Source organism: Sorex fumeus, unplaced genomic scaffold, assembly GCF_029834395.1.
Source record: "Sorex fumeus unplaced genomic scaffold, SorFum_2.1 ptg000072l, whole genome shotgun sequence".
Classification (NCBI taxonomy): Eukaryota; Metazoa; Chordata; class Mammalia; order Eulipotyphla; family Soricidae; genus Sorex; species Sorex fumeus.
In genome coordinates, this window is record NW_026606129.1 from 51,805,357 (window position 1) to 51,824,065 (window position 18,709).

The 18,709-nt window shown below is 40.2% G+C and overlaps 1 protein-coding gene across 5 annotated transcripts in view; it reads left to right on the forward strand.

Annotated features, from left to right (window-relative positions):
• Positions 1–18,709, forward strand: part of DOCK3 (dedicator of cytokinesis 3) — a 467,343-nt gene that overhangs the window by 404,370 nt on the left and 44,264 nt on the right. For all 5 annotated transcript variants that reach the window (XM_056129948.1, XM_056129950.1, XM_056129951.1 and 2 more), the window contains exons 33-37: positions 7,463–7,548; positions 10,158–10,184; positions 10,316–10,411; positions 15,726–15,786; positions 16,504–16,597. In XM_056129948.1, coding sequence (XP_055985923.1) covers positions 7,463–7,548; positions 10,158–10,184; positions 10,316–10,411; positions 15,726–15,786; positions 16,504–16,597 — 364 coding nt within the window. The remainder of the gene's footprint in view (positions 1–7,462; positions 7,549–10,157; positions 10,185–10,315; positions 10,412–15,725; positions 15,787–16,503; positions 16,598–18,709) is intronic.

The window sequence follows — 18,709 nt, forward strand, 5'->3', positions numbered from 1 at the left end:
TGGTTATAACTTTGCCTCTTTCATTTTAGATTATTTTCATCAGGGTTTTCTCTTTTCATGAGCATACAGAGGAGAGCTTACCAATTTTATTGATCCTTTCAGGAGAAAAAAAAAACCTCTTGGTTTTATTGATTTTTTTGTTAGTTTTTTGGCTTCTATTTCTTTTTTTCACTTAAAATTTTAATTCCTTCCTCTGCTGATTTTTTTATTCTATTTGCTCCTCATTTTTATAGTTCCTTCAGGTGTAAAATTATTATTTTTTGAGACTTTTCTTGTTTATTGATATGTCCTGTATTGCTCTAAACTTTCCTCAGAATTCTGATTTTGTTCCATTTAGCAGAATTTGATAGTTCTTCTTTGTTGTTGTTATTGGACTCCAGGTAATTTGTTATTTCTCCTTGATTTCTTCAGTGACCCCAAAGCTAGTTAGAAGGATGTTGTTTAGTCTTCCTGTATGAGGCTTTGTTGTTGTTGTTGCTGATTTCTTCTCATATCATTGTGATTAGAAATGACACTTAGGGACTAGAGGGATTATGAAGTGAATAAGGCACTTGCCAACCAGGGTTCAATCCCCAGCAACCCATATGCTCCCTGAGCACCTCCAGGAATAATTCCTGAGTGCAGAGCCAGGAGTAAACCCTGAGCAACACCAACTGTGACATAACAACAAACAACAAAAACAAAAGGAAAAAAAAGGAAGAAAGGAGGGAAGGAAGGAGCGGGGCAAGGAGAGTAGGAGAGAGGGAGGAAGGGAAGGATGGTGGGAAGGAATGGAGGGAGGGAAAGGAAGGAGAAAGGATAGAAGGAAGGGAAGGAAGGAATACCTGAGGGACCAGAGAGGTTAGAGGTTAGTATAGAGGTTAGGGTGCTTGCCTTACATATATCCACCCAGGTTTGATCCCTGGCATTTTTGATTGGTGTTACGTTGAATCTGTAGATCAACTTGGGAAGAAGACATACAAATATATCCATAAAAACTCCAGTTTTGAAAACTTTGGTTGGGGTAAGGGGTGGTGAAGAGAGAATACAGTGGGTGAGTTATTTGCCTTGCATGCTGCTGATGCTGATTCATTCCCCAGTACCACTTATGGTCCCTCCAAGCATAGCTGGGAGTGATCCTGAGTGCACTCAAGAGGAAGTCCTGAGCACTGCCAGTTATTGCTGTCCCAGAATTTATTTTTATTTATGCACTGTGATATTTCTCCAATTCTTTACATGGTCTTTGATTTCCTTCATTGCTGTTTTGTAAGTAAAGTAAAGTAAAGGCCCTCCCGTTGTTCATCGATTTGCTCGAGCGGGCCCAGTAACGTCTCCATTGGAGACTTTGTTGTTACTGTGTTTGGCATATCGAATACGTCGCGGGGAGCTTGCCAGGCTCTGCCGTGCGGGCGAGATACTCTCGGTAGCTTGCCGGGCTCTCCGAGAGGGGCGGAGGAATCGAACTCGGGTCGGCCATGTTGGCTGTGTGCAAGGCAAACGCCTTACTGCTGTGCTATCGCTCCTATATATATCTTGATAATACGTTCTTAGATTTATATTTATTTCCTAGGTTTTGGTGCTATTATAAATTTGTCTCATAGTTTAAGTTTAATTTTCTAAAGTTTTGTTAAAAGTATATATAAATATAATTGTTTTATATGCCTAGTATCCTACACTCTTGCTAAACTCACCTATTGGATTTTTGATTTGGGGTCACACCCAAATCAAAGACTTCTCTTGGTAGGACCCAGCAGTACTCAAGGGCTATTCCCAATGCTCTGTGCTTGGGATGGGGCTTACTCCTGGGCCTCCAGCCTTTTATCTTAGTTTTTAAAACTTTCTTTGTAGGTCCTTCGGGTTTTTTATTTGGGTAATCCTTTTACCTGCAGATATAGACAAAGTTATTTTTTTTTAATCTGTATCCCTCTTCTTTTTCTTGCCTCATTGCACTATCTAGAACCTCCAGTCTGATGTTAAATCAGAGTAATGAGAGTGTAAATATCCTTTCTTTATTTTTAATCTTGGTAAAACATTCAGGTTTCACAACCAAATATAATATCTAAGTATCTCTACGTTATATATATATATATATAGATACACTCTTTATCATAGATATATAGAATTTAAGATAAAGATACATTTGGGGGTGTGTACAGATCTGATACTTTCAGAACTTCAGAGGAATAATTTCAGAATAAGAACTGTTGTTTTTTTCATGCTGTCACAATCTGTGCCTTCTAATTGAAAAAAAAAATGCCAAAAGCACCTAATAAGAAAACCCAGTAATCCAGCCTTTCTGGAAAACAATATGGACAGACCTTCAAAAACTAGAAATTGAGCTTCCATATGACCCCACAATACCACCTCTGGGAATATATCCTGAGGATGCAAAAAAGCAAAGTAGAAATGACATCAGTACCTATATGTTCATTGCAGCACTGTTCACAATAGCCAAAATCTGGAAACAACCCAAGTGCCCGAGAACAGATGACTGGTTAAAGAAACTTTGATACATCTATACAGTGGAATGTATAGATGTAGCTGTTAGGAGAGATGAAGTCATGAAATTTGCTTATGAGTGGATAGATGTGGAGAGTACAATGAAACGAGTCAGAAAGAGAGGGACAGACATAGAAGGACTGCACGCATTTATGGAGTATAAAATAACATAACATGAGACTGACACCTAAGGATAGTAGATAACAAGACAGGAAGATTGCTCCATAGCTGGAAGCCTGCCTCATGGGCAAAGGTGAGAAGGCAGCTAGAATAGAAAAGGGATCACTAAGAAAATGATGGCCCGAGAAACCAGATGGGATGGGAGATGTGTGCAGAAAGTAGATAATAGACCAAACATGATAACCTCTCAGTATCTGCATTGCAAACCATAATACCCAAAAGTAGAGAGAGAGCATGGGGAATATTGTCTGCCATGAAGGCAGGGGGAGGGTGGAAAGGGGAGTATACCGGGGATATTGGTGGTAGGGAATGTGCACTGGTGGAAGGATGGATGTTTGATCATTGTGTGATTGTTACCCAAACATGAAAGCTTGTAACTATCTCACGGTGATTCAATAAAATTCAAAAAAAATAATCAAACTCCTTTAAGAAAAAAGAAGAAAACCCAGTAAATGACAGAAAAGTAAGTGACAGAAATCCTAGATTTCAAGTAAATACACAGAAAAGAACTTCTCTGTGGATCACGAGTCTACTAAAAGAGGAATTAGTTGCATTATACTATCACTAACATGGAATAAAGAAGGTTAGCTTTTTGGAAGACTTCAGTCAGAGCTCATTTTTCTCACACTTCAGACTCACCTGATGAGTTGTTTTCTTTTCCCCTGGTATAACTGTCAAAAATAATTGGTATCCAGAAAACCTTGTAAAACTTGTTCTAATTAGAAGTGCTTGATACTGCTTCCTTATGCTGTCAGGTGGGTGGGAGTGCACCAGGTGGTACTCGGGCTACTCCCAGCTACTCCCAGTTTGGTACTTGGGGCTCACTCCTAGCAATTCAGGGAAGATTGTGTGGTACCAGGGGTTAAATGTCAGGTTTGTATATGCTAAGGTTGTGCTCCAGACTTTAGAACTATCTCTCCAGCCTCATCTGTCAAATATTTTATCCCATTTCTCTTCCCACCCCATTGTCCAATATGATTTGTTTTGTTTTGTTTTATTTTGTTTTGCTTTTTGGGTTACATCCAGCAATGCTCAGGGGTTACTTCTGGTTCTGCACTCAGGAATTGCTTCTGGCTATGCTTTGGAGACTATATGGTATGCTGGAGATTGAACTCGGGTCAGTTGCACGCAAGGCAAACACCCTACCTGCTGTACTATCTCTCCAACCTTCAGTATGTTCTTAAAGATCACCCATAACCTACAGATTACCAAACTCCATTGATTATTCAGTCATGATACCATTTGTGTTTTACATAGTTTTGAATTTATTAATGACTCCCCTATCTCTCTCTGTGTCTCTGTGTCTCTGTCTCTGTCTGTCTGTCTGTCTGTCTGTCTGTCTCTCTCTCTCTCTCTATTAATCCTTCTGGGCATTAACTGCATTGTTTCTTAAAACCTTACTCTGTCTGTCTGTCTGTCTGTCTGTCTGTCTGTCTGTCTGTCTCTCTCTCTCTCTCTCTCTCTCAATCCTTCTGGGCATTAACTGCATTGTTTCTTAAAACCTTATTGTCCGGTAACTTCAGATCTCAAGCCACCCTTTCTGTGTGTACTCCATCAATACTGCCCATGCTGCATTGTGTTGGGTATTGTCCCTGTCATCTCTACAAGATGATAAGTTGTTAGAGACCAGGAATATTTCTCATGCTTTGTTTCATAGAACCCAACATGGTGTGTCCAACATATCGATAGGTTCATGAAAATGAAAATCAAAGCTAACAATTTATTGAGTACTGCCCAGAGAGGAAGAACAGTGTTACCAGAAATTACTGTTTCATACATGAGGTAATAGACTTACAGACATAACTATTTTGTTTAGAATAGTAGTCACCTATTATATGTCAAGACATATATTTGTTGAATGAATTAATAACAACGTGTCACTTCAAGAACAGGGTCTGTAGAGATAGTACAGCAGATAGGATATTTGACTTTCAAGTTGTCTACTGGGTTCAATCCCTGACACCCCATATGGTCTCCAAAGCATCTGTCAGCATGATCCCTGAGTGCAGAGCCAGGATTAAGCTCTGAGCACCACTGAGTGTGGCCCCAAAACAAAAATGAACAGTATTATTGTTAAGTAATAAAGGTACCTTAGTAAATCTGAAGTTGTTAATATCAGTGTTGGATGTGTCACCCACCTGGTGATGCTCAAGGGTTACTCCTGACTCTGTACTCAGGAATTACTCTTGACAGTGCTCACGGGACTAAATGAGATGCCAGGGACCAAACCTGGGTCAGCTGCGTGCAAGGCAAAGTACCTTACCCATTGTACTGTCACTCTGGCCCTGCAATATTATCAATTATGACATGATACATTTGAAGAATTTAATGTTTGGGGGGTTTTTTTTGGTTATAAATATTGATTTTGTATGCATTAATCATCAGTCTCCCATTTTAGATTTCTCAATTTCTCCTAACTTCTTTATCAGTTATGAATGGTTGCTGTTATAATGTAATGTCCCTCATATCATCCTTTATCTAATACAGAAGTACTAATACTTGTATAGGCATCAGAATTGCTTTGTTAAAACACTGTTGAGCCCCATGCCCAAGATTTTTAACTGATGGAAGCTTATATAAATGTACATTTTTCTGTATTCTGCTGGCCAGGTGACCCATGTAAACAACTCCAGGAACCTTCTATACTCATATTCATACTGTTGTATTCTGCTGCACCAGGTCCCTTCCCCACATTTAGCCTATTCATGGAAATACAATCTAATGCCATTATATATGAGGTGAAATTAATTGTTATAAAAGACCCTTCTTCTCTTGGAAGGCTTCTGGCCATCTGATTAAGCCAGTGAAACACAAAACAAGCTTTGAAATAGGAATGAGATAAGAGGTTGCCTTGTCTTTACATGACCCAAGGCAAGTCCCAGCTAATGTTTCTTCACATAGAGAGGACCCAGCATGGATCCTAGTTTCAGATTTTCTGTTCCCTCTGAAATGTGTATTTAAGCAGTTGATTCATTACACCGAACAATATATGAAAAATGGCCTTCATCCTGACCATATAGTAGACTGTAAAAAAGATTATTTATTCATTCTCATTTTATGCTGATGAAATCTTAAAACTGTAGCTGCCATCTATTTCCTAATTCAATAATTCTTTTATTGTTAGTTTGCCTTAGAACTCTTTGACCCCTAGTAAGAAAGTGCTTCTGTTTAGTTCTTTATTAAATGAAACCATGGCATTTTATTGTTCTTAAGAATTATCCACACTAATATCAACACATTTCAAAAAGACTAATGAAGAGTTTTAAAAAATTTCTCAGAGCCAAAAAAGACAGTACAGAGGTTAAGGTATTTGCCTTGCATGAGGCTGTGGCCACAAATCTGGTTTGGATCTTTGGAATTACATAAGGTCTCCTAAAATACCACCTGGTGTGGTCTGTGAGCACATAGCCAGTAGTTGCCCCTGAGCACCATTGAGCTTCCCTTAGAAAAATATATTCTCACTTAGTTACAACTGAGTTCTCATCTCAGAATAAATCCAATTAGGCCTGTTGGAAAAGTGAGCACTGCTAAGCACCTTGTAAACAAGTGGGGGGTAGAAACAGATGTGATATTGTTCCTCACAGTTAAGTTCCTCACAGTAACAAATGTAGATGGTACTAATGGTAAAGCAGTGGAGAGGTAAGAGTGTGGAAACACTTGGGGATTTATATAATGTAGAAATACACAGTGGAAACTTTATTCCAAATAAAAATCTCTGAAGGAAATACATCTCACTTAATACAGACTTCTGTGAGTCACTGGATCAAACCCCTGGCAAACTTCCTTCATTACTGGGGCAAGAGAGGGTAGAGTTTTGACTAAGTAGGTTTTATACACACAAACTCTTCTGAATAAACTTTTTTAAAGGGGGTATGGGGGTAGAAGTGAACATCAAAGATCTCTTTCTGTATCCAAAATACTTAACTCTCTAAAGAATCTTCACCTTTTCCCCCTAGACTGGGAAAAGACAGTTAGAACAAAATTTCAACTCAGGGCTGAAGCAATAGTCCAGCAGGTAGTGTATTTGCCTTGCACACATGAGTTCAGTTCCCACCACCAACTCATGTTGGCCTCTAAGCCCTGCCAGGAGTCATCACTGAGCCCAGAGCCAGGATTAAGCCCTCAACACTGCCAGATGTGATGCTCTACCATTACCCGCCCTCCCCCTCCCAAAAAAAATAACCAACTCTTATTTAAACCTGTAAACTAGGAAGACAGAGAGATAAGACAGAATTAAGGCTCATGCCTTGCATGTGACTAACTCTATTCTGATCCCCAGCACCACATGGATATAGTCCAGGTAATCCCTAGCACCACAGGACCTGAGTAGCACTGGGCCCTCACATTGAACTATAGTCCAGTGGTTGGCCAAGAGGAGATCTCTGGCCTCCTCAGCACTGCTTGGGAACCCCCTAAATAAATAAATAACTCAGTAAAGTTGGAAGACCTTTCTGGCAGAAGAAAGAAGAGAAGGTAGTTTCTTTTTGGTTTTGGGCCACACCCACTGGTGCTCAGGGCTTACTTCTGGCTCTGTGCTCAGAGATCTCCTGGCAGAGCTCAGGGAACCTTGAAGTTCAGGAAATCGAACCTTGGTCTACCACATGCAAGCCCTTCCAGCTGTAATACCTCCCCAGCCCAAAGGTGGTTTCTTAGTGTTGTAGTTGAGTTCCTGCCTTCCACAGAATTTATTTGGTACAAGAACGAAATCTGAAAGCACTTTCCCATCATCCTCACCTTCATAGAGGTTGGATTTCCCATGTTTCAGAGATCAACATGGATTTACAAATTCTCTACTCTCTTCTAGGTGGAAGCTGAACTGATTGACAAATTGGACAGCATGGTGTCAGAAGGGAAAGGAGACGAGAGCTACAGGGAGCTCTTCAGTCTTCTGTAAGCTGCTTCAGCCCCAGATACACCACATGGGGGGGAGGGAGTAAACTGACCTAAGATGGTTTTGGGTGCAGTCTGCACTTGGCAGATCCTTGAGGATGAGTCTTAGGAGCAATTTTGGTTCTTACTAATGGTAGCATTAGCAACATGCTTCTATCAACAGGAACATGGCACTATGGTAGCAAGCCAATAAGCAGGCAAAGATTGCCATAGTTGTCTGAAGAGATAAAGAAAAGTGGTTCATTATACTACTGTTTTTTGCTTATAAGAAAAAGGGTCAGGCTTTCTTTATAACACACTCTGTCCAGCTGGGCAAGTAGTTTATGGGAACTTAATGTTAGCATTTTTGTGAGTTAGAAAGAGGGACAGATAAATCCATGCTTTGTAAGGTGGTATAAAGAAGACCAGAAAGCATAAAGACTACCAGGGATACTCCATTTCCAAGTTAGTTTCCCTGTTTGTGAAATAGGGTGGTTGTATTGAATGAAAGCAAGGGTTCTTCCAGGTCCAACATTGATGTGTTCTGTCTCGAGTTGATGTGAGTCAAAAGGACATACCACAATATAAATACAAAGAATAAATTCAAGTGAGTCACAGTTCTCCCATTATATAATAATGTGGGATACTTCACCTGCAACATTTTTTGTTTTGTTTTGGGACTACAACCAGCTGTGCTTAGTAACTGGTTCTTCACCCAAGGATCAGTTCTGGTGGGCTCAGGGACTATATGGAGTGCCAGGGATCAAACTCAGTTTAGCTGCATGCAAAGCAAGCACCCTACCCCCTGTGCTACCACTCCAGTCCCTTAAACAATTTTTTTTCTTGGTTGGGGGGTGCCACACCTGATGGGGCTCAGGGATTACTTCTGGTTCTTCAACCAAGAATAACTCCTAGTGGGCTCAGGGGGATCATATAGGATGCCATGAATCAAAACCAGGTTGGCTGTGTGCAATGCAAGCATCCTATCCACTATACTATCTCTCCAGTTCCATCCAAAAAGTTCTTAAGGGATTTATAGCTCTAGAGTTCTCTCATTTCATTATTTCCAGTTTTGATATTCTCTTTGTTTTAATGCCATTTTGAAGAAAAGCCTGTAACATGGTTCCAGCAATAATACTATACATTTGCTTCTAACCTTACAGTATAAAATATATTGTTACTACCTAATACACTATACTTTGAGGTAAATAGAGAATATCCTATTCTGGTTAGTAGAAATGAAACAGAGCTCAAAGTGGTAACGTGTTCTCAGGTTCATGATCAGTAAGAAGCAGCTCTGAGAGGAGGATCTAGGTCTTCCCATTTCAAGAGGAGGGAATCTTTTAATTGCACTATACCTAGTTTGTTCTTTTATGGGTTGTGAACCACAGTATGAAGTTACTTGAATTTTAAATAATTTAAATTTATAAAAATGAATCTACCACTTAGTGTTTATCTTTTGATCAAGATATTTCTAATTGTGGAAATAAAGCAGAAGTATCTCTTCCTGAGCCACTAACAGATGATATTACTATAAAGAAAAATACAAAAATAGCTTTTAAATTTTTCAAATTAAAATAAAAAATAACTAATTACAAATTATCTGACCAGATTTCATAAAGTCTTTTAAAATTGTGTCTGACAACTGAAAGCAACTCATAATCTTCCCAATTTATGTTTTGCAAAAGATGTATGTAGTCTTTTTTAAAAAAAATAGTACGTGATGGGCTTGATTTAGAAGATTCAATTTTAAAAATCTGGAAAGCTGTCTGAAATGTAGGACTTCTCAAAGTCTTTAATACGCAGAAGTATGTGAAAGATCTCCAAAAGGAGAGCATAGTAGCCATACTTTCCATGCTAGTTTGCTCACAGAACATCTCTCCCTATCCTTCAGGACTACATTACCCTCTAGTATACAGTTTCTAGAAATGTTAAGAGTGACTTCATCTTTATAGATTCTGCCTTCTCTCCAGCATCATCAGTCGCATGGGATACTCACTTTCCCAAAAACCTCAGTTCAGACTAGATGCAGCATTGACAACAAGGCTGTAGGAGTAAAGCCCCCCTACAGGAGACTTTCATACCTGACAGACAGGTAAAAGAACCTAGGCTCATAACTAGAGCAAGAAGAGCCTAGTCCTAATTCACTAAGAGAGATATCAGAAGTTAGGCTCTCAGTGGAATAGGCTGGCAGTTGATAAAGGACCTGCACATGTAGCACTTGACTCTGACATTTTATTTTGGAGCATCCCTTGAAAGTGAAAATAACTAAATGTGGCTACTCATTATCCCTCATTCTGGAAACTTGAGGCTGGTAGAAATTTTCCCCTTGATTTACAGGTAAAGATTGGCTTGTATGTTTGCGGAGGATGGGTCTAAGCAGTGATAGTGGCAGACAAGCCATTGTAAAAGCAAGGCCCAGCCATCCAAGGGCTCTTTACTCAGCTGCTGTGTCAGAGTAAAGCTTACACCTACAGTAACTAGAGGTTTTAAATCCCTCCCTCGGTCTAGTTACATCTTTAGAAACTTGTACAGAAAAATATGTACAGAAAAATGTACAGGAAAATACGGTCATTTATTGCTGCCAGTTCAATAATCACCTTGTCTTTGCTTTCTGCTGCATGGAGTAGAACCCAGCTGTTTGGGCCCTACCCCAGGTAAGACTGCAGTGTGGTAAGTCTGCTGTCTCCAGATCCATCACGGACCCCAGGGGCTCTGGGACCTCACTCATGCCCAGAGACAGCTTAAGAATTATGCATTGTATTTCTTTCCCTCACCCTCCCAATAGCCTCCTGGAGAAGGTTGAACAAGAAACATGGCGTGAAACTGGCATTTCCTTTGTGACCTCTGTCACCCGCCTCATGGAACGCCTTCTTGACTACAGGTATTACCTCAGGCCCTACTTGACCACTTCTCTGGTCATAATACTCCCTCCCATAAAGGGTATCTCCTGATCTTAAATCCAAGATCAAGTGCCATTCAGGAGGAGAATTGATCTGGTGTTGGGTGCCATCACTAATTATAGGATTCTACTGATAGCCAAGGAGAGAAGAAGACAGCATTATCAAAGGGGTAGGTCAAAGTTTCTGTGATTCTCCTTGATAAATGAGTGAAACTATTCAGTAGGCATTTCAGAAACTTGCAGCTGACTTTCTAGTAAGAAAATTCTTGACTCAAAAGAATAAATGCAAAAGATGTATGAGTACCAGTTAATTTTGTGAACACCACAACCAAATGTACAAAATGCATGGATGTGAGTGCTATGACTGTGAGAACCCCCCCATACACCTTAGCATACATTAGCATACCTTAGACACCTCTGCCTTGTTCTGGAGACAGTATGAGAAAGACTGTCTCCAGAACAAGGCAGGACAACCGTGTCCTCAGTTCAGACTTCAGAGCCTTGTGAACGTGGGCGGAGAAGGTAACCTAATATAGAAGGTGAACCAGGAGGACTTTTAGCTAAATATTTTGAAGACTGAGGATCCCACTTTTCCCTGCCTCTATTCTTTCCCTATAGTCTATTATTTTACTTTTTTCCTAGCCGTGAGCAGATTAGTAGAATAATCTTACATGCTCAGAGATATTTATTCTATGTTTAGTCTGATAGTTCAGTGAAATTATTTTTATCATGAAAGTGTGCCATGCCTTCTCAGTCATATTATGACTTTTGAATTACTCCAAAATGACTGTGAAGCTACTGCTGTATTCTCTCCGTAGGTTTCTGATGGATGACTAGGTGTCCTTTAGTGCCAAGAGAAAAATAATAGGAATAAAAAGAAATAATGAGAATACAGTACCAACAATCATAGTTGGATCCTTTCTCTACAAGACATGCAAACACCACTGGAAAGGTTTTTAACCCATGGGTCAAAGAATGAAGAAATTTGGGTCACCTCCACTTGCTGCCATATAGAAGGTTCTGTATGCCAAGATTTCTATCCTGCAGAAGACTCAAATGTCCAATGTACTGACCTGGATATGGTATTGAAATTCCTGAAAAATGTGTTCCCATTTTGAGCATCCTTTCTTCCTGTAGACAGTTATGTTTGTGTAAGCTTTATCTTATTTTTCCCTGTATCTTATGAACATGGCCTTTGTTGGGACATTATTAATATAAAGAATCCTTTGTTCCCCTTTCTCTCCTTAACCTGCCCTCAGACATCGAGAAAGAAGGGAGAAAGCACTGTAACTCCTCCTCACTACAATGTTTAGTAAATTTTGACCCTATGAGAAAGAGCAGACATTTTCTTAAGCTCCAAGATCTTGTTCTAGCTGTTTACAACTTGATTTCTCTATCTACTTTGCACATGCAACTCAAAATCACACTCAAAATCTATACCATTCTCCTCTATTTCTTACCTTAATTGTGATTCCTACAAAACAAAGTTCAAATTCTTTCCCAGTACATCAAAGCCTTTCATAAGCAGGCCTTTGCCTACCTCCTGCCAGTTCCCATACGCATGCCCTGTACTCCACCCTTCCAGTAATCCTTTTGATCATGAAGCACCATGATATTTATGCAAGTTATCATCTCTTTAAAATACACCAGGTTTTCTGTGTTGGAAACCTCATCTCTCCTCATCTCTCATCCCCGTTAGCAGACCTAGAGAATTGTCCTTGTTTTGACCAGTGAGGTAAGAGCATTAATAAGAAGTGCCATTTCCAAAATTTGAACACCAATTTATCTGGCCCAGGCGCAGTGCCTAATGATGACTCCTTCCATGTTTCCAGTACTCACAGCCTTCTTCTTATGATATGTCCTCCCAAGAGTGGCCTTCCAACCCTCTGCATCAAGGAGGTTTCCCAGACAAAAACTTTATCTGGTTCTTGGTGAGCACCTTATTCAAAGTGGTGATTTGTCATTTGGATGGTGGTGATTTGTCACTTTTCTGACTAGTCCAAACAGAGGAGAGCCAGATTCTTAAGGATATCTTGTCCATATCTTCCTTAACCCCTTCATGGATATTTGATGTTCCCCAACGGGGCACAGTACAGATTGGCTAATTGGTTAAATTTACTGGGAAGAAGTATCTTCTACCCCAATGCAGTTCAATAAAAACTTACTAAGAAAATGAGGCCCAGGGTAGATAGCCTGCCTGATTTTCAAGTCTGATTCTCTACACTGCTTCACATGCCAAGTGTGATACTGGCATCACTCTCCTTTGGGTTTCTTGGCACCACAATAAAAAGTATGAAATCTCCAATATACTACAACCAAGTATGTGTGCACTGAAACTAAAGTATATGATCCACAATGAGTCATTTACTTTATGAACACCACAACCAAATGTACAAAATGCATGGATGTGAGTGCTATGACTATGAGACCGACCCTCCCCCAGATACCTTAGCAAGTGCAAAGTGCATCTTCTGACTGCACACAGTAATGAAAATTACAAAGGCATGGGGAAAGGAAAGAAAGAAAACTAAAAAGTAGAGAACAATTTAAAAATTAAGGGTTTTTTTTGGCTTTTTTAATCACACCGGCAATGTTCAGGACTATTCCTGTCTTTTCACTCATAAATTACTCCTGGCACTTCTCAGGGGGACTGTATATAGGATGTTGGGGACTGAACTGGCTTGACCATATACAAGGTAAATGCCCTACCTACTGTACTATCACTATGGCCCCCGTGTACTGTCAGTGCTGTAAGTTCACACTGCTAGCATTTCTGATGCTTTTAATTTTTTTTTTATTTTTTAAAATGTTGTTACTGGCATTTCAGTGTTTATGTCCTGTGGAAATCTTAGAGGCTCATGTAAGAAATTAGCCTTCAAGGATGGTAGGGGAAAACTTAAATTTAGATTATATTCCTCTAAGTTTGTAAGGTTTGTATCAATCTAAAATTGAGTCTCACACTATTGGTCCAGTTTATTCTGGAGTACAACACATTGATCATTGTATAAACAAGGTGTCATTTTTTAACCTTAAGCAACTATTTTCATATAAGCTCTTTCCCTTTTTCCTTTCCTTTGCTGTTGTTGGGCTGGGGATTGCACACACTTGGTTGGTGTATGCCAAGGGCTGCACTTGTAGGGAGATGCAAAGTAACAGTCTGTTGGCCTCACACATGTAAGGCAAGTACTCTACCACTGAATCAAACCCACACACTTTTCTTCAACTTTTATGTTAATGTCTTTAACTTTCGGGTAAATCCCAAACATTTTATCAGATCTAAAGGTGCTCGTTGGTAGCAGTGGTATTTCCCATGTAGGAAGCAGAGCCCTAAAAACCTTTCCTTAGTGCCCTAGAACAGTTACTGGAGAAGAGAGGGCTTCTAAACCCTTCAAGTTCTAAGTGGAACCTCCACTTGGAAGAAGCAATTGAAAGTTAAGGAGACTTCCTTTCCTAAACCCCTCCAGTTAACACTGAGAGCTACTTGAATACTGGCCACATTCAGCCCCCTGTACACAGCCATGCCAGATCCTCCAAATGCCTCTTCAAGGATAATCTTCATGCCGATCTCCAGAGAAGAAATGAAAAGGAAAGCCTTGGCTATGCCCAGCCCAGAGAATTTAAAATTGTCTTCTCTGTTTAACAGAAGAGAAGTCTGCTCTTAGCAGTGCAGGGAGGAAGCAGCCGTGGAGCAGTGGGACATGCGGGAGTATCCCTGGCATCTCACTGTGTGGTAGCTAGTGCCTATTTTGTTGGTTTGGCTATTATGTTCTGGTTTTGGGCAAACAGACAGCAGTAACTAGTAAATGTTTCAGATTATTTCTAGAACAAATCAAAATAACTAGATGAGAGTCCATTTCCCTTCATTAAGCCACTTAATCAGATAGACAAATTCCTCCTGCCATATGTGGGCTTCTTGAAACAAGCTGGTACTTAAATTTATTCCTCTTGAAAAGTCACAGAAGCATCATATAATAGCATGAAAAGACAGATTGTAAAATGGCATGTTACAGAAGATCCCCTCTCCATCTACAGGAAACCAAATGCCTTATAAGCTTATGAGGAAACCCAGAAAGAAGAACCTGTTCAGAACCCCCACATAGCTATCAACTCTGACAATAAGCTTTCTCCCATCTCTGTGGATGAAGGACACTTGGCTTAACAGAATACTAAAAGAGTGGTGTGGATTTTTACTATCTCTTTCAAAGAAGCCACCCTTTTGTGTACTGAGATGTATCTGGGAAGGTGGGAAATAACTGTCAAATGACAGATCAATGGTTTTGGTATAGGGCGCCCGATTCTTCTCACCTGTGATAATCATCACAACTGTATCTGTCAGTGAAATAAAATCAAGATATACTCTATCACACCTTAGTGATCCATAAACCCCCTTATGTAACCTTTCCCCTTATGTAACCTTTCCCCAGAGCTGTACAAAGAATATGGTATAAAGAATTCTGACTCACCAAAGTGTGGAGTGCCATGGAAAGAGATCTAGCCGGCAGATGGTAATCTGGCTGGATGTGTGTATATAGGAGACTTCTTACTAGATGTACCAGTCTAGTCCTCTTTTGCCTTCACTCTTTATACCTCTCTTCCTACTCTGAGGAGCTTGTTTTTTTGACCACTCCCTTTCTCTCTTTTGGGAAGGATTCATTCGCAAAGTCCCCCTCTTCCCGTGACTCATAGACTAGCTCTGACCCCTTCTATTACCAGTCCTTCTAGGCATGGGTCAGCTAGTTCAGCTGTAGATGAAGCTCCTCCTAAGCTAGAAAGTAACTCAAAACCTAGTGCTTCTAGTTAGAGGCGTTTTCAAAGACTTGTACATAGTAGGAGAACATAGAAAAAGATAAACCAGTGTGCTGGTGAACATGGTGATCAAGCCAGTAATATGCTGAAGGTGTTTTCTGGAGAAGAACATCTTGATTTCTATATAACACAGTCCTACTACAGACATCCCTTTATGGGACATTCTGTACCTCCACTTTTGGGAGCTTGAGGATTCATCCTTCTACTTCACCGATACACTCCTTAAGCCAGGTACATTGGTATAGTACCATTTAATGCCCTGAGATAGCATCTGGTCTCTAATTTCTGTCCTCAGAACACAGGATTCAGTTAAAGAGATGGGCCCAAGACTCAAAAGAAACTGAGAGTACAGTCCTCCTGAGAAAGCAGTTCCTGTTTACAAGCATCCTAATCTGAACTTTGGTCATATGTAGGCCTATGCAGACACTACAGTTTAGTGTGTTGTCCTATACTTCCTGCCAGGGACACTCATCTGTGCTTTTCTTTCCAGAGACTGTATGAAAGGAGAGGAAACAGAAAATAAGAAGATTGGCTGCACTGTTAACCTGATGGTAAGAGGAAATAGGCTCTTCCTCCTGTTTTCCTAATAGGAAAGGTTACAGATCCTCGCTGTGATTGGCTTGGTCTTTGTACTAGAAATTACTATAAGTCTAAGACTTTGGTCAGTTTTCTTACCTGTATCTTAGATACCTGTACTTCATCAGTTACTTCACTGCGTGGGTAAGGAGTAAAATGAGCTGCTTTTTGGACAGAACTCTAGCCTGGTCTCATCAAGGTCTACCAATCCTGATACATCCTAAGACTCAGTATTCTCTGATTTCCTCTCTACCCTAGTACTCTTTCTCTTTCTCATTATTCATCTCCCACATATCTGCCAGTACTTATATCTCCAGTATATGTGCCTTTCAGTTGGTCCTTTCTCTGGTGCTGTGTACCTCCATAGCCCACCTTCCCCCTCCTGCCCAGCACACACAGGGCTTTACCTGCCCAGAGCTCAGCTATGATCACTACAAATGGAAAGTTTTCTCTTTTTTTAATAATTTCCTATTAAAATGACCATTCTTTGACATTAAATTTTTTTTGTATTAAATCACTTGAGATAAACAGTAACAAATTTGGCCATAATTGGGTTTCAGTCATACAATCTTCCAACACCTTTCCATCCCTTCACCAGTGTACATTTCCTACCATCAGTGTCCCCAATTTCTCTCCTTCCACCCTCACCCAGTAACTCTCTTATTTTTATGTGTATTTCTTCTATCTTACAGAACTTCTACAAATCTGAGATTAACAAAGAAGAGATGTATATCCGCTACATTCACAAGCTTTGTGACATGCATTTGCAAGCTGAAAACTACACAGGTAAGTTGGGGAGAGCCACACCTCATGAGAACAGACTGGACATGTATAACAGGCTAGTAGAGCAAGACTCTAGAGTGCTGCCTCCCAGATCTTTGTAAAACATCAGAATCCATGCCAGTTCACTCGCTGGTGGTTGGAGAATGCTGTTTTATAATACATAATGGAGAAAAACAGGGAGAACACCTACTTATGTCCCATACACACATATTAAGAAAGTTTAATGCCTCTGTGAAAACAGAGTCCTTTCAGAAGTTGCAGAGTTACTTTGCTTACTGTCCACTTTCAGAAAAAAACAAAAATCACTCAGTGCCCTGAAATTTATTTCTTTAAGTACCCAATTGCACCCAAGACAATTTCACTACTTCTGCCTTGTAGATCAGGCCATTACCCCCCCAGGGAAGCAGAATCTTTCACTTTGGGAAACACTGCTTTATGTTAGTGTTTGATGTATATATTATCTTTCCTCACCCACAGCTTGACTTGGCATCTAAAATTACATCCAAAGATTATATCTTTATGTCCTGTTCTACGCATGACTCCTTGGGAAAAGAGTGATAGGCTCAGCTAGATTCCATGTATCAGGAAAAACATGTAGTAAGCTCCTGCAAGCTACAAATAAGAGGCCGAGTCAGGGTTTTAGATTGACAGGGGAAACAAAATTGTTTCTCGTATGTTTGAAGTGGCATGTAAAGGAATAATAGGCAGGAAAGAAAAATATTTTACACAGTTTTTTAAAGCTCCACCGAGAGGCCTTGAGTGCCTAAGGGGCTTATCCCCAGAGAGAAAGCGCTTTCCAAATCCAATAAATGTCCGTTTACCGTAGGGTAAATGGCCAGAGTATAGCAAAGATAAGGGAAGCCTAGAGAGTGACTACAGACAGTTGTGTGTAACTGGGAGTGAGGGTAGAACATCTACAAAGAGAGTCCAGTGGGTCGGGCACTTACCTTGCATGTGGCTGACTTGGGTTCAATCCCCAAAACCCCATATGGTCCTCTGAGTACCACCAGGACTCATCCCTGAGGGCAGAGCCAGGAGTAAACCCTGAGTACCATAGATTGTGACCCCTAAACTAAACTAAATAAAAATAATAAGATTAAACTGGGAGTTTAGCACTGCACTATAGCACTGTCATCCCGTTGTTCATCGACTTGCTCAAGCGGGCACCAGTAACATCTCCATTTGTGCCAGCCCTGAGATTTTAACAGCCTCTCCTCTCGTTTAAGATAAAATATTACAAATGTGATTTTTCATAGTCATAGGGAGCAATCTTAAATAGAACTGTGAAGACCAGATAGAAGCTGAAACTAATTAACTTGCTTATAGGAGATGCCCACTAAGAATGAGTAAACAGAATAGAAAAGAGAAGACTCTGTAATCAGGAACGTGGCTGTAATTCCATGTGACTCATTCCTTAGAATTTAGAAGCCACAATATTCAGTTGTATTGTTTCATATAATCCTGTTTCACACGTAAAGAGTAAAGTGTCACAGGACCACTGCCCTGGATCCAACATCAACTTTGGATTCTGCCATGAATAGAACTGCTGACTCCAGGCCCATTATGCAGTTACTATAATCCACACTCCTTTTCTGATCCTTTCAGAGATGAAAGGAAAGAATCAGTGCTGGGGCCAGGCTGACATCACAAAATACACCTGCAGACATTAAAACTGACTTAAGGAGATTCAAAAGGAGCCTTAGTGTTTACCTCAATAAGTCAGTTCTAAGAACTTTGGAAAGGAAGTCTCTAGTCAAGTGAGCATAAAATAGTTTAAAAGCTCTCTCTGCTATGTCAGTATCTTCCAAAGGTGGTAGCCTATGCATTCTCTTAGCCACACTTTATCTGTAGCTATAACAGCTAACCAGTCTGTGATAGAAGGGAGTCTATCAAGATTTTGACTTTTTCAAAAAAAAAAAAAAGATTTTGACTTTTTCTCCTTCATGCTGACTGTGGTTGAGGGTTTTTAGCAGACTGAGCCCCTCTCTCTCACTTTTGGTACTCTGTGTCCCTGACTAGAGCTTCATATATGCCCTGGTATGCTGTTTACTTAGCCCAGTTCCCTGACACCAGATTGTTCTAGAACCCCTCAAGAGAAGTATCTGGACCTCCATA